The 25,803-nt window shown below is 50.4% G+C and overlaps 1 protein-coding gene across 6 annotated transcripts in view; it reads right to left on the bottom strand.

Moving 5' to 3' along the window:
- Positions 1-25,803, bottom strand: part of MARF1 (meiosis regulator and mRNA stability factor 1) — a 154,138-nt gene that overhangs the window by 10,843 nt on the left and 117,492 nt on the right. For all 6 annotated transcript variants that reach the window (XM_075317965.1, XM_075317967.1, XM_075317964.1 and 3 more), the window contains exons 20-22: positions 11,761-11,963; positions 10,050-10,280; positions 2,788-3,000 (exon numbers count right to left, since the gene is read on the bottom strand). In XM_075317965.1, coding sequence (XP_075174080.1) covers positions 2,788-3,000; positions 10,050-10,280; positions 11,761-11,963 — 647 coding nt within the window. The remainder of the gene's footprint in view (positions 1-2,787; positions 3,001-10,049; positions 10,281-11,760; positions 11,964-25,803) is intronic.

Genomic DNA, 25,803 nt, shown 5'->3' with positions numbered 1-25,803 from the left:
TTATTTTACTTTGCCTTTCTAGTGGACTTAAATATTCTGCTCTTAGGTTTCTGTTCTTCTACATTACAATACTTCTGCACTGCTGGGCGTAACACCTGTCAGTTTTACACCAACACAGCCGGCTTATGGCAAGACTTAATAAGCCTAAACAACCCAAGGATCTAATAGGGTTATCCCCTTCAGCCCCGGGGCACTTTCCGTTTTTTGCTCCCCTTCTTCCGAGAGCTGTAACTTTTTTATTTTTCCGTCAATCTTGCCATAGGAGAGCTTGTTTTTTGCAGGACAAGTTGTACTTTTAAATGAAACCATAAGTTTTACCAAATGGTGTACTGGAAAAACCGCAAAAAAATTCCAAGTGTGGAAAAACTGCAGAAAAAGTGATGGCACAATAGTTTTTGGGATGTTTTATTCACGGTGTTCACTATATGGTAAAACTGATGTGTCAGTGTGATGCGTGAAGTCGGTGCGAGTTTGTAGACACCTAACATGTATAGGTTTACTTGTATCTAAGGGGTTAAAAAAAAATAATTCACAAGCTTGTCCAATAAAAGTGGCGTACGTTTTGCACCATTTTCCGAAACCCGCAGAGTTCTCATTTTTTTGGGATCTATGGCTCAGTGAAGGCTTACTTTTTGCGTCTCGAGCTGACATTTCTAATGGTACCATTTATTGCGCAGATGCAATGTTTTGATCGCCTGTTATTGCATTTTGCGCTTGGTAAATGGCGTAGTGGCAAAAAAGTTCCAATCGGATTAATTGATTTTATATTTTGATAGATCGGGCATTTCTGAACGCAGCGATACCAAATGTGTGTTTTTTTTTTTTTTAACCCTTTAATTTTCAATGGGGGGAAAGGGGGTGTGATTTGAACCTTTAGGTTTTTTTTTTTTATTTTTTAAAACATTTTTTTTCACTTTTTTTATTTTACTAGTCCCCCTAGGGGGCTATAGCGATCAGCAATCCGATCGTTCTGATCTATCTGCTGATCACAGCTATATAGCTGTAAACAGCAGATACAGTCACTTCCTGCTTCACTGGCCTCCGGGCCGGGTGAAAACGAAAGTGAAACGTCATAGCTGCAGGCGTCATCACATGACCCTGTGCTACCATGGCAACCACTGAAAGTCACGTGATCACTCACGTTACATCCGGTGGGGGCGGCGGTAAGTGAAAATCTTCACCGCGCTTATATACATCTCGCTGCCAGACTTTGGCAGCGAGATGTAAGGGATTAATGTTACGGGTGGAATGAGATTCCACTCGTAACATGCAGGCACACGTCAGCTGTTGAAAACAGCTGATGTGTGCCGATCACCTCTGCCTGCCCGCGGCAGGGCTTAATGGGACACGCTCCATGACGGATATATCCGTCCATGGTCGTGAAGGGGTTTAAAAAGATTGATGCCTCTTTCCAAGGTCAATGACCTTATGTACATGGAGAACCTCACCTCCTCTCTACATGACACTTACATGAAATTCTGGGCAACTTCGAGAGAGTTCAAACAAACCGAGACATATCAGCTTAAGTTGAGAGGTGAACTAGGGTCAAACCCCCCCCCCCCCTTCCCAATATCTGACCTTTTCCTTTTCTTTTTCCCCACTCTTCTCCTATCACTTAACACTACCTACTCTTTTTCTGTATTCTGGCCCCACAAGCTACTTCCTCTTCGATCTATAGAATCTTGGAAAAAAAAAAATAAATAAAAAAAAAAAAAGTGGAATTTTTCATATTCTTGAATATCAAGACAGCTCATACGTCTAAATGGTCTTTGTGAGAATGTAATGCATTTGGTATACCTGTTTTGTTTGGTGCATTTTATGGGTGCAAATGGGTCGTTAGATTCAAGAATTTTGTGCCTTATATGTATATGATTCCTTGTTAAATACAGGATTTAAAAAAAAAAAAAAAAAAAAAAAAAGCGGAGGCCTCCCCCGCTATTAAAAACCCATAGATGTCACGGTCAATCATGATATCTAGATGTTTAATCAGCTGTGATCTGTGCTAAAGTTCTGGTCAATGCAGCAGGGTATCAGCTACAATATGCAGCTCACACCAAAAACATTTTCGCTCACTGTGGTGCACTATTTATTTAATCCTCATTGCTGTAGAAAAGCACTACTGAGGATTAAGGCCTCAAAAAGTGAATTGGTCAGCAGATTTTTGTTATGCAATCTGAAGACAACATGCGGTGAGGAGTTACAAAGAATTCTGTGGTCCGTGGTGTTTACTTGTAATGATTGTTTTAGTAGTAGGACCTTATTGGTGGACTAGGTGAAGCCTGTCTGGTAGTCAGACATGCCCCTTCCTATGATTAGCACCTCACTGTTAACGTACAATGCCTATACAGAGTCTGGTGTAGGCAGGTGAAGCTCTGAGATCTGCAGCATTGCTAAATCTAAACACAAAAGCGCTGCATTCCGTAAACTCAGTGATACATTATTGGATTCAGGGTACATCACGCTGCCCTCAGATGAGGTACCAAAAAACTGCTGACAGATTCCCTTTAAAGACCAACCTAAAAGGTGAATCAGTAGTCATTAAGCAGTTACTGATGTTATGATACTCTTCATTACAACCCTGATCATAACAATCAGCATAGAAGAGAACCGTTGAGATTTCAGATAAAAGTCTGGTGCTAGGTTTCTGAAACATTTGTGAGAACAGATTTTAGCGAGAAAGAAATGAAACCAACACCAAAAGCAGCTTTTCCTTTAATTCTTCTCCAAGGTCTTGTTAAAATATATGAATATACCCACCCCAATCAATCCCTTAAACAGAGCACCCACCTGTGGAACAGCTCCCAAAAGCTCCTCCAGGCTATTATAGCCATATTGCTTGGGTTGCAGCACTTCGCCAACATACTTGCTATACGCAGTTGGGAATTCGTCGAGGAAGATCTGCTGGTAGTGGTAAGTGTGCAGCAACGAGCGCACATTCTTCGCAAAGATATAGAGAGATGTCAGCTGCAGGCAGTCTTCATTCATGTCATTTATATGCACCTATGAGACAAGAACAGACCGCTTATAACATGCACACAGGTATACAGAGTGTAATCAAAGGATGGATTAATATAAAATCAAAGGTAGCGGTACAGCACAAGACTTTCAAGGGGCGACTATCTTATGGTCTTTAGTCCGGTCAAGCCTCCTACATGAGCGCACCATCAGTTGGGAGGAAGCATGCATAACTTTTATAGAGAAAAAGCTGCTGCCAAACACCTACGATAATGGACTTCTCTAATGAGAATAAAGGATTGGGCATGTCAAAACCCAACATGTCAAATCCTGACATCCCGGAAGCACTGAATAACCCAAACACTGATTATCTGATAGCAAAACGAGCCTGTTTGACCCATGCCTGCCTGATCTGTATGGAATGGATCTGACCTCTTAGGCCTAAGACACACGGCATGAAAATCGGACCGAGTGGAATGCGATAAAACATCGCATGCCACTCGGACCAATATTAGCCTGTGTGTCAGCACCCATGAGCGATTATTTTCTCGGCCCCAATCGGACTGAGAAAACAATCGCAGCATGCTGCGACAAATGTGAGACTCATTCTCTCGCACCCATTCAAGTCTATGGGGCAAGAGAAAGCTCGCACTGCACTCTGAGGAGTGCAGGATGAGAATGGCAATAGCCGGCTATGGAGGAGAAGAAGGGAATTTTGTTACTTACCGTAAATTCCTTTTCTTCTAGCTCCTATTGGGAGACCCAGACGATTGGTGTATAGCACTGCCTCCGGAGGCCACACAAAGCAATTACACTAAAAAGTGTAAGGCCCCTCCCCTTCTGGCTATACACCCCCAGTGGGATCACTGGCTCACCAGTTTTAGTGCAAAAGCAAGAAGGAGGAAAGCCAAGAACTGGTTTAAACAAATTCACTCCGAAGTAACGTCGGAGAACTGAAAACCGTTCAACATGAACAACATGTGTACCCGAAAAACAACCAAAAATCCCGAAGGACAACAGGGCGGGTGCTGGGTCTCCCAATAGGAGCTAGAAGAAAAGGAATTTACGGTAAGTAACAAAATTCCCTTCTTCTTCGGCGCTCCATTGGGAGACCCAGACGATTGGGACGTCCAAAAGCTGTCCCTGGGTGGGTAAAGAATACCTCATGTTAGAGCTGCGAAGACAGCCCTCCCCTACGGGGAGGCAACTGCCGCCTGCAGGACTCTTCTACCTAGGCTGGCGTCCGCCGAAGCATAGGTATGCACCTGATAATGTTTGGTGAAAGTGTGCAGACTCGACCAGGTAGCTGCCTGGCACACCTGTTGAGCCGTAGCCTGGTGACGCAATGCCCAGGACGCACCCACGGCTCTGGTAGAATGGGCCTTCAGCCCTGATGGAACCGGAAGCCCAGCAGAACGGTAGGCCTCAAGAATTGGTTCTTTGATCCATCGAGCCAGGGTGGCCTTAGAAGCCTGCGACCCCTTGCGCTTACCAGCGACAAGGACAAAGAGTGCATCCGAACGGCGCAGGGGCGCCGTGCGGGAAATGTAGATTCTGAGTGCTCGCACCAGATCTAACAAATGTAAATCCTTCTCATACCGATGAACTGCATGAGGACAAAAAGAAGGCAAAGAGATATCCTGATTAAGATGAAAAGAGGATACCACCTTCGGGAGAAACTCCTGAATGGGGCGCAGCACTACCTTGTCCTGGTGGAAGACCAGGAAGGGAGCCTTGGATGATAGTGCTGCCAGCTCAGACACTCTCCGAAGAGATGTGATCGCTACCAGAAAAGCCACTTTCTGTGACAGTCTAGAAAGTGAAACCTCCCTCAGAGGCTCGAAGGGCGGCTTCTGGAGGGCAACTAGCACCCTGTTCAGGTCCCATGGATCTAACGGTCGCTTGTACGGGGGTACGATATGACAAACCCCCTGCAGGAACGTGCGCACCTTAGAGAGTCGTGCTAGACGCTTCTGAAAAAAGACGGATAGCGCCGAGACTTGCCCCTTAAGGGAGCCGAGCGACAAACCTTTTTCTAACCCAGATTGCAGGAAAGAAAGAAAGGTAGGCAAGGCAAATGGCCAGGGAGACACTCCCTGAGCAGAGCACCAGGATAAGAATATCCTCCACGTTCTGTGGTAGATCTTAGCGGACGTGGGCTTCCTAGCCTGTCTCATGGTGGCAACGACCCCTTGGGATAATCCTGAAGACGCTAGGATCCAGGACTCAATGGCCACACAGTCAGGTTCAGGGCCGCGGAATTCCGATGGAAAAACGGCCCTTGGGACAGTAAATCTGGTCGGTCTGGGAGTGCCCACGGTTGGCCGACCGTGAGACGCCACAGATCCGGATACCACGCCCTCCTTGGCCAGTCTGGAGCGACGAGTATGACGCGGCTGCAGTCGGATCTGATCTTGCGTAGCACCCTGGGCAAGAGTGGCAGAGGTGGAAACACATAAGGGAGCCGGAACTGCGACCAATCTTGCACTAAGGCGTCTGCCGCCAGAGCTCTGTGATCGCGAGACCGTGCCATGAAGGTTGGGACCTTGTTGTTGTGCCGGGACGCCATTAGGTCGACGTCCGGCCTTCCCCAGCGGCGACAGATTTCCTGAAACACGTCCGGGTGAAGGGACCATTCCCCTGCGTCCATGCCCTGGCGACTGAGGAAGTCTGCTTCCCAGTTTTCTACGCCGGGGATGTGAACTGCGGATATGGTGGAGGCCGTGGCTTCCACCCACATCAGAATCCGCCTGACTTCCTGGAAGGCTTGCCGACTGCGTGTCCCCCCTTGGTGGTTGATGTATGCCACCGCTGTGGAGTTGTCCGACTGAATTCGGATCTGCTTTCCTTCCAGCCACTGCTGGAAGGCTAGTAGGGCAAGATACACTGCTCTGATCTCCAGAACATTGATCTGAAGGGTGGACTCCTGCTGAGTCCACGTACCCTGAGCCCTGTGGTGTAGAAAAACTGCTCCCCACCCTGACAGACTCGCGTCTGTCGTGACCACCGCCCAGGACGGTGGTAGGAAGGATCTTCCCTGTGATAATGAGGTGGGAAGAAGCCACCACTGCAGAGAGTCTTTGGCCGTCTGGGAAAGGGAGACTTTCCTGTCCAGGGATGTTGACTTCCCGTCCCATTGGCGGAGAATGTCCCATTGAAGTGGGCGCAGATGAAACTGCGCAAACGGAACCGCCTCCATTGCCGCCACCATCTTCCCGAGGAAGTGCATGAGGCGTCTTAAAGAGTGCGACTGACTTTGAAGGAGAGCCTGCACCCCAGTCTGTAGTGACCTCTGCTTGTCCAGCGGAAGCTTCACTATCGCTGAGAGTATGAAACTCCATGCCAAGATACGTTAGCGATTGGGTCGGTGACAGATTTGACTTTGAGAAGTTGATGATCCACCTGAACGTCTGGAGAGTCTCCAGTGCAACATTCAGGCTGAGTTGGCATGCCTCCTGAGAGGGTGCCTTGACAAGTAGATCGTCCAAGTAAGGGATCACAGAGTGTCCCTGAGAGTGCAAGACTGCTACCACTGCCGCCATGACCTTGGTGAACACCCGTGGGGCTGTCGCCAGACCAAATGGCAGAGCTACGAACTGAAGATGGTCGTCTCCTATCACGAAGCGTAGAAAGCGTTGGTGCTCTGTAGCAATCGGCACGTGGAGATAAGCATCTTTGATGTCTATTGATGCTAGGAAATCTCCTTGAGACATTGAGGCAATGACTGAGCGGAGGGATTCCATCCGGAACCGCCTGGCGTTCACATGCTTGTTGAGCAGTTTTAGGTCCAGAACAGGACGGAATGAGCCGTCCTTTTTTGGCACCACAAAGAGATTGGAGTAAAAACCTTGTCCTTGTTCCTGAAGAGGAACAGGGACCACCACTCCTTCTGCTCTTAGAGAATTCACTGCCTGCAGAAGGGCATCTGCTCGGTCGGGATGTGGGGAAGTTCTGAAGAACCGAGGCGGAGGACGAGAACTGAACTCTATCCTGTACCCGTGAGACAAAATGTCTGTTACCCACCGGTCTTTGACCTGTGGCAGCCAAATGTCGCAAAAGCGGGAGAGCCTGCCACCGACCGAGGATGCGGAGGGAGGGGGCCGAAAGTCATGAGGCAGCCGCCTTGGAAGCGGTACCTCCGGTTGCTTTCTTGGGGCGTGAGTGAGCCCGCCAGGAATCAGAGCTCCTTTGCTCTTTCTGAGTCCCTTTGGACGAGGAGAATTGGGGCTTGCCCGAGCCTCGAAAGGACCGAAACTTTGACTGCCACTTCCTCTGTTGAGGTTTGCTTGATCTGGGCTGGGGTAAGGAAGAGTCCTTACCTTTGGACTGTTTAATGATTTCCGCCAATTGCTCACCAAACAGTCTGTCTCCAGATAATGGCAAGCTGGTTAAACATTTTTTAGAAGCAGAATCTGCTTTCCATTCTTTTAACCACAAGGCTCTGCGCAAAACTACAGAGTTGGCGGATGCCATTGCGGTACGGCTCGTAGAGTCCAGTACCGCATTAATAGCGTAGGTCGCAAACGCAGTCATTTGCGTAGTTAAGGACGCCACTTGCGGCAGTGCTGGACGTATGAAAGAGTCCACTTGTGCCAAACCAGCTGAAATAGCTTGGAGCGCCCACACGGCCGCGAATGCTGGAGCAAACGACGCGCCAATAGCTTCATAGACAGATTTCAACCAAAGGTCCATCTGTCTGTCATTGGCATCTTTAAGTGAAGCCCCATCCTCCACTGCAACTATGGATCTAGCTGCAAGCCTGGATATTGGAGGGTCCACTTTTGGACACTGGGTCCAGCGTTTGACCACGTCAGGGGGAAAGGGATAACGTGTATCCTTAAGACGTTTGGAAAAACGCTTGTCCGGATAAGCATGGTGTTTCTGGATTGATGCTCTGAAGTCAGAGTGGTCCAGAAAAGTGCTCAATTTACGCTTGGGATACAGGAAATGGAATTTCTCCTGCTGGGCAGCTGCCTCCTCTGCTGAAGGGGCTGGGGGAGAAATATCCAACAGCCTATTGATGGCCGCTATAAGGTCATTTACCATGGCGTCACCATCTGGCGTATCCAAATTGAGTGCGGTGTCAGGACTAGAATCCTGATCACCCACCTCTGTCTCATCATATAGAGACCCTTCTCGCTGAGACCCTGACCCGCGTGATGACGTGGAGGGTCTCTCCCAGCGAGCTCGCTTAGGCGGCCTGGGACTGTCATCGGAGTCAGAGCCCTCAGCCTGTGAAGCCTGGGACCCCCTTGAAGTACGGATTAGTTCCAACTGAGGGGGACCGGGGAACATAGGCACAGCAGTGTCCATGGTCTGAGCAACTGGCCTGGACTGCAAGGTCTCCAGGATTTTTGTCATAGTCACAGACATTTTATCAGCAAAGACTGCAAATTCTGTCCCCGTCACCGGGGCAGGGTTCACAGGCGTCTCTGCCTGGGTTACCACCACCATAGGCTCTGGCTGACGAAGTGCCACTGGGACTGAACATTGCACACAATGAGAGTCGTTGGAGCCTGCTGGTAGATTAGCCCCACATGCTGTACAAGGAGTGTATACAGCCCGTGCCTTGGCACCCTTGCGTTTTGTGGATGACATGTTGTTGTCTTCCCAGAGCAATATAGGGTATACAGCCAAGAAGCGACCGTACAGTGCAGTATATATATATATATATATCTGGTACAGGAAAACGTACACCAATACACACTGTGGCACTAGTGGGGCCAGCACTAAAGTGCTGCTTACCGCCCGCTAAACGCGGGTGTGTGGTCGCCAGAAATCCCTAGTCTGGGTCTCCCAGAGCCTGTGTCCGTCCTCCAGCCAGACTGCATGCAGGAATGGCTGCCGGCGTCCTGTGGAGGGGGGGGGCGGGCCCTGGGCGTGCCAGACCAAAAGCGGGAAACCTGCGTCCCACTGTGCCAAGTGAGAGGGCTGGAGCATGTAAATAAGGCTCCAGCCCTCGGCGCTGAGTAATCGTACAGCGTCTCTCCCCTTCCCTGATTGACAGGGAGGGGGCGGGAACGAAGCGGAGCTAGGCCGCAAAAGCCGGGGACTAAATTTATAAGCGCCGCCGCCGTAAAAGCGCGGTCGGCGCTAAGTCCCCGGCGCACTACAAGTCCCAGCCGCGCCGCCGCTCCGAGAGTGGCCGGCGCGGTAGTTCCCAGCACATGAAGTCACAGCTAAGCTGTTGTGACTCAAACCCCAGCGTACAGCGCTACTGTCCCCGGCGCACTAACACACCCAGCAAGTCTGGTGTGTGCGTGCCCGCCTGTACGGGGACACAGAGTACCTGAAAGTTGCAGGGCCTTGTCCCTGAACGGTACACAGCTCCGTATCCATCAGGTTCACTGGGTCTGTGGATGGAGCCCGGCCTCAGGGCTTGGGGGCCGGTAAGATCCCACTTCCACAGAGCCCCTCAGGGGGATGGGGAAGGAAAGCAGCATGTGGGCTCCAGCCTCCGTACCCGCAATGGGTACCTCAACCTTACAAACCACAAGTGGGGTGAGAAGGGAGCATGCTGGGGGCCGTATATGGGCCCTCTTTTCTTCCATCCGACATAGTCAGCAGCTACTGCTGACTAAACAGTGGAGCTATGCGTGGATGTCTGACCTCCTTCGCACAAAGCAGAAAACTGGTGAGCCAGTGATCCCACTGGGGGTGTATAGCCAGAAGGGGAGGGGCCTTACACTTTTTAGTGTAATTGCTTTGTGTGGCCTCCGGAGGCAGTGCTATACACCAATCGTCTGGGTCTCCCAATGGAGCGCCGAAGAAAGGGAGATAAATCCCTCCCTCCCCTCCTCAGTGGCGGCCAACCCCCCACAGCTGAGGTCTGATCGCGTGATTGGACCTCAGTCGCAGTGACACTCGGCTCCCGCTGTGCTGCCAGTGTGAGCCGAGTGTCATGCGAGGATCGCATTAGTCCCTGTGTGGCCCCGGCCTAACATCCCCGTTCATACATAGTAGGTTTGCTACATGATGCAGCTCTGTCAGTGTGAGTGAAGGGGATTTTGAAGTATCTGACATCTCAACTTATAGCATCTAGGCAAAAAAAATAAATAAAAATTAAACATTACGTGAAGAGAAGCAGGACTAACCTCAACCAAGTAGGGAAGACTTTTTAGTAGTTCAGTTAAGGACACAAATCCATATTCGCATGGATTAAGTGGAACTCCATGGAAACTTTCATATATCTGCTGCAGCTGGTTAACAGTGAGTAAACACAGCTCATCCCATGACATGAGCAGAATTAGGAGCTGTGTAGTTAATGAACGCAGTGACTTTCGGTTGATCAGCTGGATCTGCTTCCCAGAGGCGGTATCTATAATCTGGAAGAAAAAAAAAAAATAAGTAAAAATAATCTAGCCATCAGCAAAATACTAGGATTGCTCTATGACCCCTCCAACACCAGGTGCCACCTGTGACTAGTCTATATCTAAGCATCACCTACCACCAATGTGACAGTACCATCCAACCAGTGACTAAAAGACGAGTGCAGAACACTTCAAGAGTTTGGTTACCTTAACCACATGGCATAGTTTTTGGATCAGTGCTGGTACAGAGCTGACGTCATAGTCGTATAGCCTCAGGCTGTAGCCGTACGTCTTGCTATAGTCAGTAAGAAAGTCAGGCATCATCAACGTGGAGTCTTTCTGAGAGCGCAGAAGCTTTACAAGCTGGGAAGCTAAAGCTTTAATACGCTCCATCTCGGTCAGGGTCAAAATTTTTTCCTCCCCACACTCTAAAACCTACAAGATCGAGCAATGCAGAGATTTCAGACCCATAATTACGAAGTGTAGGATATGGTGATGTACGCAATTAATATGGCCCCATCTATAGGGATATTGTAAACTATATTCATGGGATATGAAATGCAATTCAGTAAGGTCTCTAGCCAAGGAATGTATGAGGTGTCGTCTGTCATTAAAGGGGATTAAAGTGCAGCAATCAACAGCATTTTCGTATATAACCTAAAGCCAGTGCTATACTGGCACAATCATGCTGATTCTATACATGCCTTTAGTTGTCAGCTCGGATGTTTAGGTTCTGAAACAAGCAAGTCTGTAAAATCAGCAGCTTGTTGAGTGACAGCAGCTGCTGATCAGCTGATAACTATGACTACCCACCCTAGCTATCTCCTCCCCGTTACTTCTGCTAATTCTATTATACAATCGTTTTACTTTACGATTAAGACCTGTGCAGATGTCATACCCATGTGACCAGAAGTGTCCTAAAAATGTTGTTTCCTGGTATCAGCTATGTTGGTTGAGGCCCCGCCCCTTCTGGTCACATGGGTATGACATCAGCACAAGTCCTTCGAGTCACAAAGTAAAACGATTGTATAATAGAGTTAGCATAAGTAACAAGGGAAGGGGATAAGTAAGAATACCCACCCCAGCTATCAGCTGCTGGAGCTGCGGGCACTCAACAAGCTGCTTATTTTACAAAACTTTACTTGCTGGTATTTCAAAACCTATACATCCTAGCTGACAACTAAAGGTATGTATAGAATCAGCATGATAGCGCCAGTATAGCACTGGCTTTAGGTTACATAGGGAAATCCTGGTGATTGGCGCGCTTTAAATTAAGAAAAAAAAATTAAAACAAGTGCAGAATCTCCACAGCTGCTCCTAATGTCTCATTGTCTGTAGCTCTGACATTGCAGAAATAGTGCAGCAGGTAATAACAGCGTAAATACTCTGCCCGGTTGTTGGCACAAGCTGCTGTGTTCACCGTTTGGCTGATCGTATGTATGTTACGTACAGTGTGATCATGGCATTTTATGTGCTTCTTTCCCCACCCACTCACCTGTAAGACATCTGGTATGGCTTCAAATAGGTCAATCAATTTAGTAAACCCGTAATATGTAAGTTTACACTGTCTGCCGAAATGGTGGTGGTAGGACGGAATAAACTTGTTAAATGGCATTCTGAAATGAGGCCGGTGACGCAACAAGTTCACCACTTCCTTTGAAAACTGCTTCGTCCTTTCGATCTCTTCTGGGGTACGTTCTAAAACGGGGGAAAAAAATAAAAAAATAAAATTCTACTTTTACATAACCGCAATAAGATTAAACACATACCCAAAAAGGGTGTTTAGAATTTCCTATATCTCCATTGCACCTCATATAGCGCCCCTTCATGTGAAACAGGGAAAACAGAAGCTATTCTTCAAATAAATTTATATATACAAAGGATCTGTCCCCAGGACAAGAGTGGGTAATTTTTGCCCTTTTTTCTTTTTCATGGGTCCCCTTAGTAACCCCGGCCGATCAGACATTGAGGACTTATGGGTAGGTCATCAAAGTTAAAGCATTGAACAACCTCTTTAACCTTCTCACCCCCCCGGTGATTTTCAGTTTTTCATTTTTTTAACTCCTTCTTCCGAGAGCCGTAACTTTGGGCTTCATTTTTGCAGCAAGAGTTGTACTTTTGAATAAAACCATTAGTTTTACCAAATAGTGTACCGGAAAACTGGAAAAAAAAAATAAAATTCCATTGCACAATTTTTTTGAGGGTCTATTATTCACAGTATTCACTATATAGTAAAACTAAGTTGTTGGTGTTATGCCTCAGGTCAGCAAGCTTGTAGATACCAAACATGTATATTTTTAACTTTGATCAAAGGGGTAAAACATTTAAAAAAAAAAAAAAAAAAGCCGCCATTTTCCGAAAAACCATAGCGTTCTCATTTTTCAGGAGCTGGGGATCAATGATTGTTTATTTTTAGCGTCTCGAGCTGATGCTTTCAATACTACCAAATTGCGATGACCAAGAAACAAGTTTGAATTTTTTTTTCTCGCCACACTTTGTACCGATCAGATTAACTGATTTTATATTTTGATAGATTGGGCATTTCTGAAAGCGGCGATACCAAATTTGTATTTTTGTTATTTTATTTTCAATGGAGCGAATGGGGGTTGATTTTAAACTTCATTATGTATGATCTATCTATCTAGTCCCCCTAGGGGACTATCACTGCACAGGGCGATCGTCTGTTCGTTGCTGCTGATCAGAGCAGCATTGCTCTGATCAGCAAAAAACGGATTTGTGTGTACTCACCTTAAAATAAATAGTTTTCTCTTAGCCATCATTGGGGGACACAGTACCATGGGTGTTATGCTGCTTATCCATAGGAGGACACTAAGTAGATGCAAAGATGTTAGCTCCCCCCCTACAATATACACCCCCTGGCCCAGCCAGGCTACTTCAGTTTTAGTACACAAGCAGTAGGAGAACAAGTAACAAAAAAACGTGAGTGAATACTCATAACAAAAAAGTACTGAGACAGAAAAAAGCCAAGGCCCAACAGGACAAAAGGGAGGGTGCTGTGTCCCCCAATGATGGCTAAGAGAAAACGATTTTACGGTAAGTACACAAAAATTCGCTGACTCCTCATTGGGGGGGGGGGGGGGGGGGGGACACAGGACCATGGGACGTCCTAAAGCAGTCCATGGGTAGGTAAATAATAAACGCAACGCAACGCAAGGACTAGGAACCAGTCCCAGATAGTGGAGTACCTATCTCAGTAGGCGCTCCTGGCTATCGTTTGCAGAATTTTCCTACCTAGGTTCGCCTCAGCCACAACCCTATGGACTCGGTAATGCTTTGAAACAGTATGTAGGCAAGACCAGGTCGCAGTCTTACACCTATGTTCCACTGAAGCCTGATGCCTAATGGCCCAAGAGGCGCCAACTGCTCGCGTGGAATGAGACTGCAGCCCACTAGGAATGGGCTTGAGTTGCAAGCGGTAGACCTCCTGAATCGCAGAACGAATCCAGCGAGCCGGTGTTGCCTATGAAGCTGCCTCTCCTTTCTTAGACTCCTTGTTCGTCATTCCTGAAAGGCCTATGTTCCTAAAGGGGCTGTCCAGAGTACGTAATATCTGAGAGCCCTCACAAGGTCTAGCGAATATAGAAACCTTTCCACCCTATGGAAAGGGTGTGGAAAAAAAAAAAAGAGAATTTTGTTACTTACCGTAAATTCTTTTTCTTATAGTTCCGTATTGGGAGACCCAGACCATGGGTGTTTAGCTTCTGCCTCCGGAGGACACACAAAGTACTACACTAAAAAGTGTAGCTCCTCCCTCTGAGCTTATACACCCCCTGGTAGCCAGTCCTAGCCAGTTTAGTGCAAAAGCTGAAGGAGAATAGCCACCCACAAATAGAACCGAGTAAAAACCGGAACAACCGGAGACTCTGTCCACGACAACAGCCGGTGATAACACGCGGAACAAGAAAATTGCCAACAGGGAGGGAGCTGGGTCTCCCAATACGGAACTATAAGAAAAATAATTTACGGTAAGTAAACAAAATTCTCTTTTTCTTTATCGTTCCTTTGGGAGATTTAAACCATGGGACGTTCCAAAGCTGTCCCTGGGTGGGAATAAACAGAAAAAACTAAGAAGTAGGCGGAGCCTAACTTCACAAGTGGGCGACAGCCGCCTGAAGGATGAGTCTGCCCAAGCTCGCATCTGCCGAAGCATGAGCATGCACTTGGTAGTGCTTCGAAAAGGTATGCAGGCTAGTCCAAGTGGCAGCCTGACAGACTTGTTGAGCTGTAGCCTGGTGCCTAAAAACCCAAGAGGCACCGACAGCTCTGTTCGAGTGTGCTTTGATCCCCAGCGGGGGAGGCACCTGAGTACTCTGGTAGGCGTCCGAAATGGTCGATCTAATCCAACAGGCCAAGGTCGGCTTAGAAGCAGAGAGACCCTTGCGCCGCCCTGTGGTTAGCACAAAGAAGGGAATTTTGTTACTTACCGTAAATTCCTTTTCTTCTAGCTCTTATTGGGAGACCCAGACGATTGGGGTGTATAGCACTGCCTCCGGAGGCCACACAAAGCAATTACACTAAAAAGTGTAAGGCCCCTCCCCTTCTGGCTATACACCCCCAGTGGGATCACTGGCTCACCAGTTTTAGTGCAAAAGCAAGAAGGAGGAAAGCCAATAACTGGTTTAAACAAATTCTCTCCGAGTAACATCGGAGAACTGAAAACCGTTCAACATGAACAACATGTGTACCCGCAAACAAACCAACAATCCCGAAGGACAACAGGGCGGGTGCTGGGTCTCCCAATAAGAGCTAGAAGAAAAGGAATTTACGGTAAGTAACAAAATTCCCTTCTTCTTCGGCGCTCTATTGGGAGACCCAGACGATTGGGACGTCCAAAAGCTGTCCCTGGGTGGGTAAAGAAATACCTCATGTTAGAGCTGCAAGACAGCCCTCCCCTACGGGGAGGCAACTGCCGCCTGCAGGACTCTTCTACCTAGGCTGGCGTCCGCCGAAGCATAGGTATGCACCTGATAATGTTTGGTGAAAGTGTGCAGACTCGACCAGGTAGCTGCCTGGCACACCTGTTGAGCCGTAGCCTGGTGTCGTAATGCCCAGGATGCACCCACGGCTCTGGTAGAATGGGCCTTCAGCCCTGATGGAACCGGAAGCCCAGCAGAACGGTAGGCTTCAAGAATTGGTTCTTTGATCCATCGAGCCAGGGTGGCTTTAGAAGCCTGCGACCCTTTGCGCTTACCAGCGACAAGGACAAAGAGTGCATCCGAACGGCGCAAGGGCGCCGTGCGGGAAATGTAGATTCTGAGTGCTCTCACCAGATCTAACAAATGTAAATCCTTCTCATACCGATGAACTGCATGAGGACAAAACGAAGGCAAAGAGATATCCTGATTAAGATGAAAAGAGGATACCACCTTCGGGAGAAACTCCTGAAGAGGGCGCAGCACTACCTTGTCCTGGTGGAAGACCAGGAAGGGAGCCTTGGATGATAGTGCTGCCAGCTCAAACACTCTCCGAAGAGATGTGATCGCTACCAGAAAAGCCACTTTCTGTGATAGTCTAGAAAGTGAAACCTCCTTCAGAGGCTCGAAGGGCGGCTTCTGGAGGGCAACTAGTACCCTGTTCAGATCCCATGGATCTAACGGCCGCTTGTACGGGGGTACGATATGGCAAACCCCCTGTAGGAACGTGCGCACCTTAGGAAGGCGTGCCAAACGCCTCTGAAAAAAGACGGATAGCGCCGAGACCTGACCTTTAAGGGAGCCGAGCGACAAACCTTTTTCTAACCCAGATTGCAGGAAAGAAAGAAAGGTAGGCAATGCAAATGGCCAGGGAGACACTCCCTGAGCAGAGCACCAGGATAAAAATATCCTCCACGTTCTGTGGTAGATCTTAGCAGACGTGGGCTTCCTAGCCTGTCTCATGGTGGCAACGACCCCTTGGGACAATCCTGAAGACGTTAGGATCCAGGACTCAATGGCCACACAGTCAGGTTCAGGGCCGCAGAATTCCGATGGAAAAACGGCCCTTGGGACAGTAAGTCTGGACGGTCTGGTAGTGCCCACGGTTGGCCGACCGTGAGCTGCCACAGATCCGGATACCACGCCCTCCTCGGCCAGTCTGGGGCGACGAGTATGACGCGGCTGCAGTCAGATCTGATCTTGCGTAGCACTCTGGGCAGGAGTGCCAGAGGTGGAAACACAAGGGAGCCGGAACTGCGACCAATCTTGCACTAGGGCGTCTGCCGCCAGCGCTCTTTGATCGCGAGACCGTGCCATGAAGGTTGGGACCTTGTTGTTGTGCCGTGACGCCATTGGGTCGACGTCCGGCACCCCCCAGCGGCGACAGATTTCCTGAAACACGTCTGGGTGAAGGGACCATTCCCCTGCGTCCATGCCCTGGCGACTGAGGAAGTCTGCTTCCCAGTTTTCTACGCCGGGGATGTGAACCGCGGATATGGTGGAGGCTGTGGCTTCCACCCACATCAGAATCCTCCGGACTTCCTGGAAGGCTTGCCGACTGCGTGTCCCCCCTTGGTGGTTGATGTATGCCACCGCTGTGGAGTTGTCCGACTGAATTCGGATCTGCCTTCCTTCCAGCCACTGCTGGAAGGCTAGTAGGGCAAGATACACTGCTCTGATTTCCAGAACATTGATCTGAAGGGTGGACTCCTGCTGAGACCACGTACCCTGAGCCCTGTGGTGGAGAAAGACTGCTCCCCACCCTGACAGACTCGCATCTGTCGTGACCACCGCCCAAGACGGTGGTAGGAAGGATCTTCCCTGTGATAATGAGGTGGGAAGAAGCCACCACTGCAGAGAGTCTTTGGCCGTCTGGGAAAGGGAGACTTTCCTGTCCAGGGATGTTGACTTCCCGTCCCATTGGCGGAGAATGTCCCATTGAAGTGGACGCAGATGAAACTGCGCAAACGGAACCGCCTCTATTGCCGCCACCATCTTCCCGAGGAAGTGCATGAGGCGTCTTAAGGAGTGCGGCTGACTTTGAAGGAGAGCCTGCACCCCAGTCTGTAGAGACCGCTGCTTGTCCAGCGGAAGTTTCACTATCGCTGAGAGAGTATGAAACTCCATGCCAAGATACGTTAGTGATTGGGTCGGTGACAGATTTGACTTTGGGAAGTTGATGATCCACCCGAACGCCTGGAGAGTCTTCAGTGCAACATTCAGGCTGAGTCGGCATGCCTCTTGAGAGGGTGCCTTGACCAGTAGATCGTCCAAGTAAGGGATCACAGAGTGTCCGTGAGAGTGCAAGACTGCTACCACTGCCGCCATGATCTTGGTGAACACCCGAGGGGCTGTCGCCAGACCAAATGGCAGAGCTACGAACTGAAGATGGTCGTCTCCTATCGCGAAGCGTAGAAAGCATTGGTGCTCTGTAGCAATCGGCACGTGGAGATAAGCATCCTTGATGTCTATTGATGCTAGGAAATCTCCTTGAGACATAGAGGCAATGACTGAGCGGAGGGATTCCATCCGGAACCGCCTGGCGTTCACATGCTTGTTGAGCAGTTTTAGGTCCAGAACAGGACGGAAGGAGCCGTCCTTTTTTGGAACCACAAAGAGATTGGAGTAAAATCCTCGCCCCCGTTCGAGAGGGGGGACAGGGATCACGACTCCTTCTGCTCTTAGAGAGTCCACCGCCTGCAGCAGGGCATCTGCTCGGTTGGGGTGTGGGGAGGTTCTGAAGAACCGAAGTGGAGGCCGAGAACTGAACTCGATTCTGTACCCGCGAGACAGAATGTCTGTTACCCACCGGTCTTTGACCTGTGACAGCCAAATGTCGCAAAAGCGGGAGAGCCTGCCACCGACCGAGGATGCGGAGGGAGGAGGCCGAAAGTCATGAGGTAGTCGCTTTGGAAGCGGTTCCTCCATTTGTTTTCCTGGGGCGTGAGTGAGCCCGCCAGGAATCTGAGCTCCCTTGTTCTTTCTGAGTCCTTTTGGACGAGGAGAATTGGGCCTTGCCCGAGCCTCGAAAGGACCGAAACCTCGACTGCCACTTTTTCTGTTGAGGTTTACTTGCTCTGGGCTGTGGTAAGGAAGAGTCCTTACCCTTGGACTGTTTTATGATTTCAGCCAATGGCTCACCAAACAGTCTGTCTCTAGATAATGGCAAGCTGGTTAAGCATTTTTTGGAACCAGCATCTGCTTTCCAGTCCTTTAACCACAAGGCTCTGCGCAGAACCACAGAATTGGCGGACGCCATAGCGGTACGGCTCGTAGATTCTAGGACAGCATTGATAGCATAGGTCGCAAACGCAGACATTTGCGAAGTTAGGGACGCCACCTGCGGTACTGCTGGATGTATGACAGCATCCACCTGTGCTAAACCAGCTGAAATAGCTTGGAGTGCCCACACGGCCGCGAATGCTGGAGCAAACGACGCGCCGATAGCTTCATAGACAGATTTCAACCAAAGGTCCATCTGTCTGTCGTTGGCATCTTTAAGTGAAGCGCCATCCTCTACTGCGACTATGGATCTAGCCGCAAGCTTGGAAATTGGGGGATCCACCTTTGGACACTGGGTCCAGCGTTTGGCCACCTCAGAGGGAAAAGGATAACGGGTATCCTTAGAACGTTTAGAGAAACGCTTGTCTGGATGAGCGTCGTGTTTCTGGATCGATTCTCTGAAATCAGAGTGGTCCAAAAAAGCACTTAATTTACGCTTGGGATATAGGAAATGGAACTTCTCCTGCTGTGCAGCTGCCTCCTCTGCAGAAGGGGCTGGGGGAGAAATATCCAACAGCCTATTAATTGCCGATATAAGGTCATTAACCATGGCGTCACCATCAGGGGCATCCAGATTGAGAGGGGCCTCAGGATTAGAATCCTGGTCACCGTCCTCAGTCTCATCACAGAGAGACTCTTGTCGCTGAGACCCTGAACAGTGTGAAGACGTGGAGGGTCTTTCCCAGCGAGCTCGCTTAGGCTGCCTGGGACTGTCATCTGAGTCAGAGACTTCAGCCTGTGATGCTTGAGACCCCCCTGAAGTACGGATTAGTTCCAACTGAGGGGGACCGGAGAGCATAGACACCGCAGTGTCCATGGCCTGAGCAACTGGCCTGGACTGCAAGGTCTCCAGGATTTTTGCCATAGTCACAGACATTTTATCAGCAAAAACTGCAAAGTCTGTCCCCGTCACCGGGGCAGGGTTCACAGGCGTCTCAGCCTGGGCTACCACCACATTAGGCTCTGGCTGACGAAGTGCCACTGGGACTGAACATTGCATACAATGTGAGTCTTTGGAGCCTGCCGGTAGATCAGCCCCACATGCAGTACAAACAGTGTACACAGCCTGTGCCTTGGCACCCTTGCGTTTTGCGGATGACATGTTGCTGCCTCCTCAGAGCAGTACAGGGTGTCCAGCCAAGAAGCGACCTTACAGTGCAAATATATATATATATGGTACCAAGAAAAAGTACACTAATATATCACTGAGGCACAAGTGGGGCCAGCACTAAGTGCAGCTTACCGCCCGCTTAGGAGCGGGTGTGTGGTCGCCGAAATCCCTTTAGTCTGGGTCTCCCAGAGCCTGCTGCCTTTCCCCAGCCAGACCGCATGTGTAATGGCTGCCGGCGTCCTTGTGGAGAGGGGGGGACGGGCCCTGGGCGTATACAGACGAAGAGCGGGAAGCCTGCTTCCCACTGTGCCTAGTGAGAGGGCTGGAGCATGTAAATAAAGCTCCAGCCCTCGGCGCTGCCTATTGAGCAGCGTCTCTCCCCTACCCTGATTGACAGGGTGGGGGCGGGAACGAAGCGGCGCTAGGCCGCAGAAGCCGGGGGCTAAAGTTAGAAGCGCCGCCGCCGTAAAAGCGCGGTCGGCGCAAAGTCCCCGGCGCACCACAAGTCGCAGCTGCGCCGCCGCTCCAGTAGCGGTCGGCGCAGTAGTTCCCTACATGTAACGTCACTCAGCAAAGCTGTAGTGACCTAACCCCAGCGCACCGCGCTACTGTCCCCGGCGCACTATAACGCTCAGCAAGCCTTGAGAGTGTCCGTGCCTGCCGGGGACACAGAGTACCTGAATGTTGCAGGGCCTTGTCCCTGAACGGCACTCCCGCTCCAAATCCAGCAGGTTCTCTGGGTCTGTGGATGGAGCCCGGCCCCAGAGCTTGGGGGCCGGCAAGATCCCACTTCCACAGAGCCCTCCAGGGGATGTGGAAGGAAAACAGCATGTGGGCTCCAGCCTCTGTACCAGCAATAGGTACCTCAACCTTACAAGCACCACCGCGGGTGAGAAGGGAGCATGCTGGGGGCCCCATATGGGCCCTCTTTTCTTCCATCCGATATAGCCAGCAGCTACTGCTGACTACAAACAGTGGAGCTATGCGTGGATGTCTGACCTCCTTCGCACAAAGCAGAAAACTGGTGAGCCAGTGATCCCACTGGGGGTGTATAGCCAGAAGGGGAGGGGCCTTACACTTTTTAGTGTAATTGCTTTGTGTGGCCTCCGGAGGCAGTGCTATACACCCCAATCGTCTGGGTCTCCCAATAGAGCGCCGAAGAAAAGAGAGGTGCACCGCCTAAGCGCAGCGGTGCGAGACACATAGATCCGGAGAGCACGCACCAGATCTAGAGTATGCAGCGCTTTCTTAAAGCGATGAACAGGGGCCAGACAGAAGGAAGGCAAGGAAATATCCTGATTAAGGTGGAAGGGAGAGACCACCTTAGGAAGAAAGTCCGGGGTCGGAGAGAGAACTACCTTGTCTTGGTGAAAAAACAAAAAAGGTGACTCCGAAGAGAGCGCGGCCAAATCAGAGACTCTCCTGAGAGAAGTTATGGCAACTAGAAAGGCCACCTTTTGAGAAAGACGATACAAAGAAACCTCCCTAAGGGGCTCGAAAGGGGGTTTCTGCAATACCGTGAGGACCAAGTTAAGGTCCCAAGGATCTAAGGGCCGCCGATAAGACGGAATGATGTGAGACGTACCTTGCATGAAGGTGCGGACCTGAGCCAGCCGGGCGAGTCGCCGCTGGAACAGCACTGATAGAGCTGAGACTTGTCCCTTGAGAGAGTTGAGGGACAGTCCTAGCTGCAGACCGGACTGTAAAAAAGACAGAAGGGTCGCCAAGGAGAATGGCCGGAAGAGCGACACTAGGACAGGAACATTTTCCAAGTCCTGTGATAGATCTTGACGGAGGAAGACTTACGGGGCAGAGTCATAGTGGAGATGACTTCAGGAGGAATACCAGAAGCCGTCAAAATCCAGGACTCAAGAGCCACGCCGTCAATTTGAGTGCCGCAGAATTCGGGCGGAAAAACGGACCTTGCGAGAGCAGGTCTGGACGGTCCGGAAGATGCCACGGCATCTCTACGGACAGTTGGAGCAGGTCCGGATACCAAGCTCGCCTGGGCCAGTCCGGTGCAATGAGGATGACTCGACGGCCCTCCATTCTGATCTTGCGCAGAACTCTGGGCAAGAGAGCTAGAGGGGGAAACACGTAGGACAGACGAAACTGGGACCAGTCTTGAACCAGAGCGTCCGCGGCGAAGGCCTGAGGATCGTGGGAGCGAGCCACGTAAACCGGAACCTTGTTGTTGTGACGGGATGCCATTAGGTCCACATCCGGAGTGCCCCACTTGCGGCAGATTGAAACACTGCCGGGTGCAGGGACCACTCGCCACCGTCCACGGATTGACGGCTGAGAATCTGCCTCCCAGTTTTCTACGCCAGGGATGTGGACTGCGGATATGGTGGACTTGGAGTCCTCCTGTCCATTGAAGAATGCGTTGGACCTCCAACATTGCCAGGCGGCTGCGTGTCCCGCCTTGGTGATTGATGTAGGCAACCGCTGTCGCGTTGTCTGACTGGACTCGAATGTGCCTGCCCGCCAACAGGTGGTGAAAGGCTAGGAGAGCTAGAAGCACAGCTCTGGTTTCCAGCACATTGATAGAAAGGGCTGACTCGGACGGAGTCCAAGTGCCCTGTGCTCTGTGGTGGAGATGTACCGCTCCCCAGCCGGATAGGCTGGCATTCGTGGTGAGAATCACCCAGGACGGAGTCAGGAAGGAGCGCCCTTGGGACAGGGAGAGGGGTCGAAGCCACCACTGAAGAGAGCTCCTGGTCCGTGGCGACAGAGCCACTAACCTCTGTAAGGAGGAAGGCCGCTTGTCCCAACAGCGGAGAATGTCCAGCTGCAGAGGACGCAGATGAAACTGGACAAAGGGAACCGCCTCCATGGAGGCCACCATTTGACCCAGCACCTGCATCAGACGCCTGAGGGTATAACGGCGGGGCCTCAGGAGAGAGCACACCGCCAACCGGAGTGACAGCTGTTTGTCTAAGGGCAACTTCACAAGTGCCGGCAAAGTCTGGAACTGCATCCCTAGGTACGCGAGACTCTGGTTCAGAGTCAGAGTGGATTTGGGAAGATTGACAATCCACCCGAATTGGGCTAGGGTGGCGAGAGTGAGCGAAACACTCCGCTGACAGTCTGCGCTGGATGTACCCTCTGAACACAAAGCGATAAACTGGCTAGGACTGGCTACCAGGGGGTGTATAAGCTCAGAGGGAGGAGCTACACTTTTAAGTGTAGTACTTTGTGTGTCCTCCGGAGGCAGAAGCTAAACACCCATGGTCTGGGTCTCCCAAAGGAACGATAAAGAAAAGGCAGAACAATGTCCTCGTTTATATGAAACAAGGAAGTAACCTTCGGAAGAAAATCCAGAAGAAGGCGTAGAACCACCTTGTCCTGATGAAAGATCAGAAAGGGTTCGCAGCAAGAGTGCTGCCAGTTGCGAAACTTGTCTGATGGATGTAATCGCCACAAAGAATTTTACCTTCCAGGAGAAAAGAGCAAGAGAACATTTAAGAGGTTCAAAAGGGGACCTCTGGATACCGTTCAAAAAACGAGATTGAGGTCCCATGGGTCCAGCGACCGTTTATACAGGGAAACTAGATAGGAAACACCCTTGAGGAAAGTCTTGACTTGCGGATTGCAAGCTAGGCGGTATTGATAGAATATTGAGAGAGATGAAACCTGCCCCTTAAGGGAGCTGAGGAGAAGGCCTCACGGTGTTTTGGAGCCTTTGGGGGGGTTTGAGTCCGGAATTCAATGTGGTAACCAGAAGACACAAGGTATCGCACCCATTTGTGGTCTGAGGCGGCAGCGCAGATTGAGGGAGGACAAGACTCCTCGGTTTTTCTCTAGACTGCCAGGACGTGGTGGACTCTGGGAGGGCTGAGAAGGTCGGGCCCCGCGTGTCTAGTAAAAAAACATCCTGGGCTAGAGTTGGGGGAGGGAGGTACTCTTTTCCTCCCGTGGTGTCAGACAAAAGAGTCTGTCCAGACGATTGTCAAACCATCGCTCTTGAAAGGAGTACTGTGAGAGGCTTCTTAGAGATAGAGTTCGCTCTCCATTATCGGAACCAGAGGGCCTTACGGATGGCTATGGTATTTGAGGCAGCAATAACTGCACAGGTAGCAGCGTCAAGGGAGGCCTGCATGAGGTACTCTGCCGCCGCAGCAAAGTGAACTGTTACATCTGTGAGGGTCTGAGGGAAACTGGTAGTCCTGGTGCCTGTGCGACCCACACGGAAGGTGAGAGGAACCCGCAGCCTCAAGGCGGAGCGATCGAGTTGCTCCACTTGTCTGTCTGTCGGGTCCTTGAAGGAGGATCCATCAAGTAAAAAGACAGGAGGGTCCTTCAGGCAGGCGAAAGCCGGGTGAGGGTCCACAGAGGCCGGATCGGCCCAGCCCTTCGAGACAGCTAAGCCAAAGGGGTACCGGGACTCCATGAGTTTACGGATACCGAAGCGGCATCAAAAAACTTTTTTTTTTGTTTGAGGTTTCTTCACCCTTTTAAAGGAGACCGCAGGGTCAGTAATAGTGGATGGGAGATCTTCCACATACAGAGTTTTGGTTGATTGCTGCAATAAGTCCATCGCAGCTTGATCGCTCGGGGAGGTTGAAACCAAGGAATCATCCCGGTACAATCATCATTACCCTTCCTCCGGCTCCTCAGAGACCGCGGAACATGTGGGAGAACCCCATCTGTGTACCCCAGAGGGAGAACCATGGGTGTCATGCCCTTTTTCTGATCTGCAACCGGTGAAGCAGAGTGCTGATTCTTATCAGAAGGACCCTCTATAGAGGTGTCATCAGGCTGCGTTCTGTCTAGGGGCCTCGAGGGGTGTGAGGACGATGTTGCATAGCCAGCACCAGGTTCTGGGAACTGTACCCATTCCAGGGGACTGGGAGCCGTAGGCTCTGGGCTGGCAGTGGTTGCTGCGGTGGTGGCGGGCGGGGGGGGGGGGGGTTAAGCTACAGGGCCACCGGACTCACAGAAGGAAGAGGTGCTATCATCCCCTAGTAGCTCAGCGTGGCAGGATACATTAAAAGTCTTATAGTTGTTGCTGTAGTTGTGCAGGGCATAAAACATGTGACTGCAGCCTCTGGCTGATGAGCCGCCAACTCTGATTGTAATGAGGGAGCAATGCTCTGCAGAGCTAATGTGAGAAAACAAGTGAGGAAATAACTCACCCAGAACACTGATGGCCCCCCTCCCCCCCCCGGGGCTTAGCTCTGACAAGGAAGCATGATAAAATATAATAAAGAAAAATGGTGGGAAGGGACTCCCCTTCCCCCTCCAGCCCTGCACAACAATGGTGAACAGAAAAAAGAGAATTTTGTTTACTTACCGTAAATTCTTTTTCTTATAGTTCCGTATTGGGAGACCCAGACCATGGGTGTTTAGCTTCTACCTCTGGAGGACACACAAAGTACTACACTTAAAAGTGTAGCTCCTCCCCCTGAGCTTATACACCCCCTGGTGAGCAGACCCAGCCAGTTTTAGTGCAAAAGCTGAAGGAGAATAGCCACCCACAAGTAGAACAGAGCAATAGCCGGAACAACCGGAAACTGTCCACGACAACAGCCGGTGAAAACACGCGGAACAAGAAAAGTGCCAACAGGCAACAGGGAGGGTGCTGGGTCTCCCATTACGGAACTATAAGAAAAAGAATTTACGGTAAGTAAACAAAATTCTCTTTTTCTTTATCGTTCCTATGGGAGACCCAGACCATGGGACGTTCCAAAGCAGTCCCTGGGTGGGAAATAAACCGAACAAAGAAGTAGGCAAAACCTAACTTCACAAATGGGCGACAGCCGCCTGAAGGATGCGTCTGCCCAAGCTCGCATCTGCCAAAGCATGAGCATGCACTTTGTAGTGCTTCGAAAAGGTATGCAGGCTAGTCCAAGTGGCAGCCTGACAGACTTGTTGAGCCGTAGCCTGGTGCCTGAAAGCCCAAGAGGCACCAACAGCTCTGGTCGAATGTGCCTTGATCCCCGGCGGGGGAGGCACCTGAGAACTCTGGTAGGCGTCCGAAATGGTCGATTTGATCCAACGGGCTAAGGTCGGCTTAGAAGCAGAGAGACCCTTGCGCCGACCTGCGGTTAGCACAAAAAGAGAAGTGCACCGCCTAATAGAAGCGGTGCGAGACACAGATCCGGAGCGCCCGTACCAGATCCAGAGTATGCAGCGCTTTTTCAAAGCGATGAACAGGAGCCGGACAAAAGGAAGGTAGGGTAATGTCCTGGTTAAGGTGAAAAGGGGA

This window comes from Anomaloglossus baeobatrachus, chromosome 7 (genome assembly GCF_048569485.1).
Source record: "Anomaloglossus baeobatrachus isolate aAnoBae1 chromosome 7, aAnoBae1.hap1, whole genome shotgun sequence".
NCBI classification, from domain to species: Eukaryota; Metazoa; Chordata; class Amphibia; order Anura; family Aromobatidae; genus Anomaloglossus; species Anomaloglossus baeobatrachus.
This window is presented reverse-complemented; position numbering and strand designations above follow the sequence as displayed.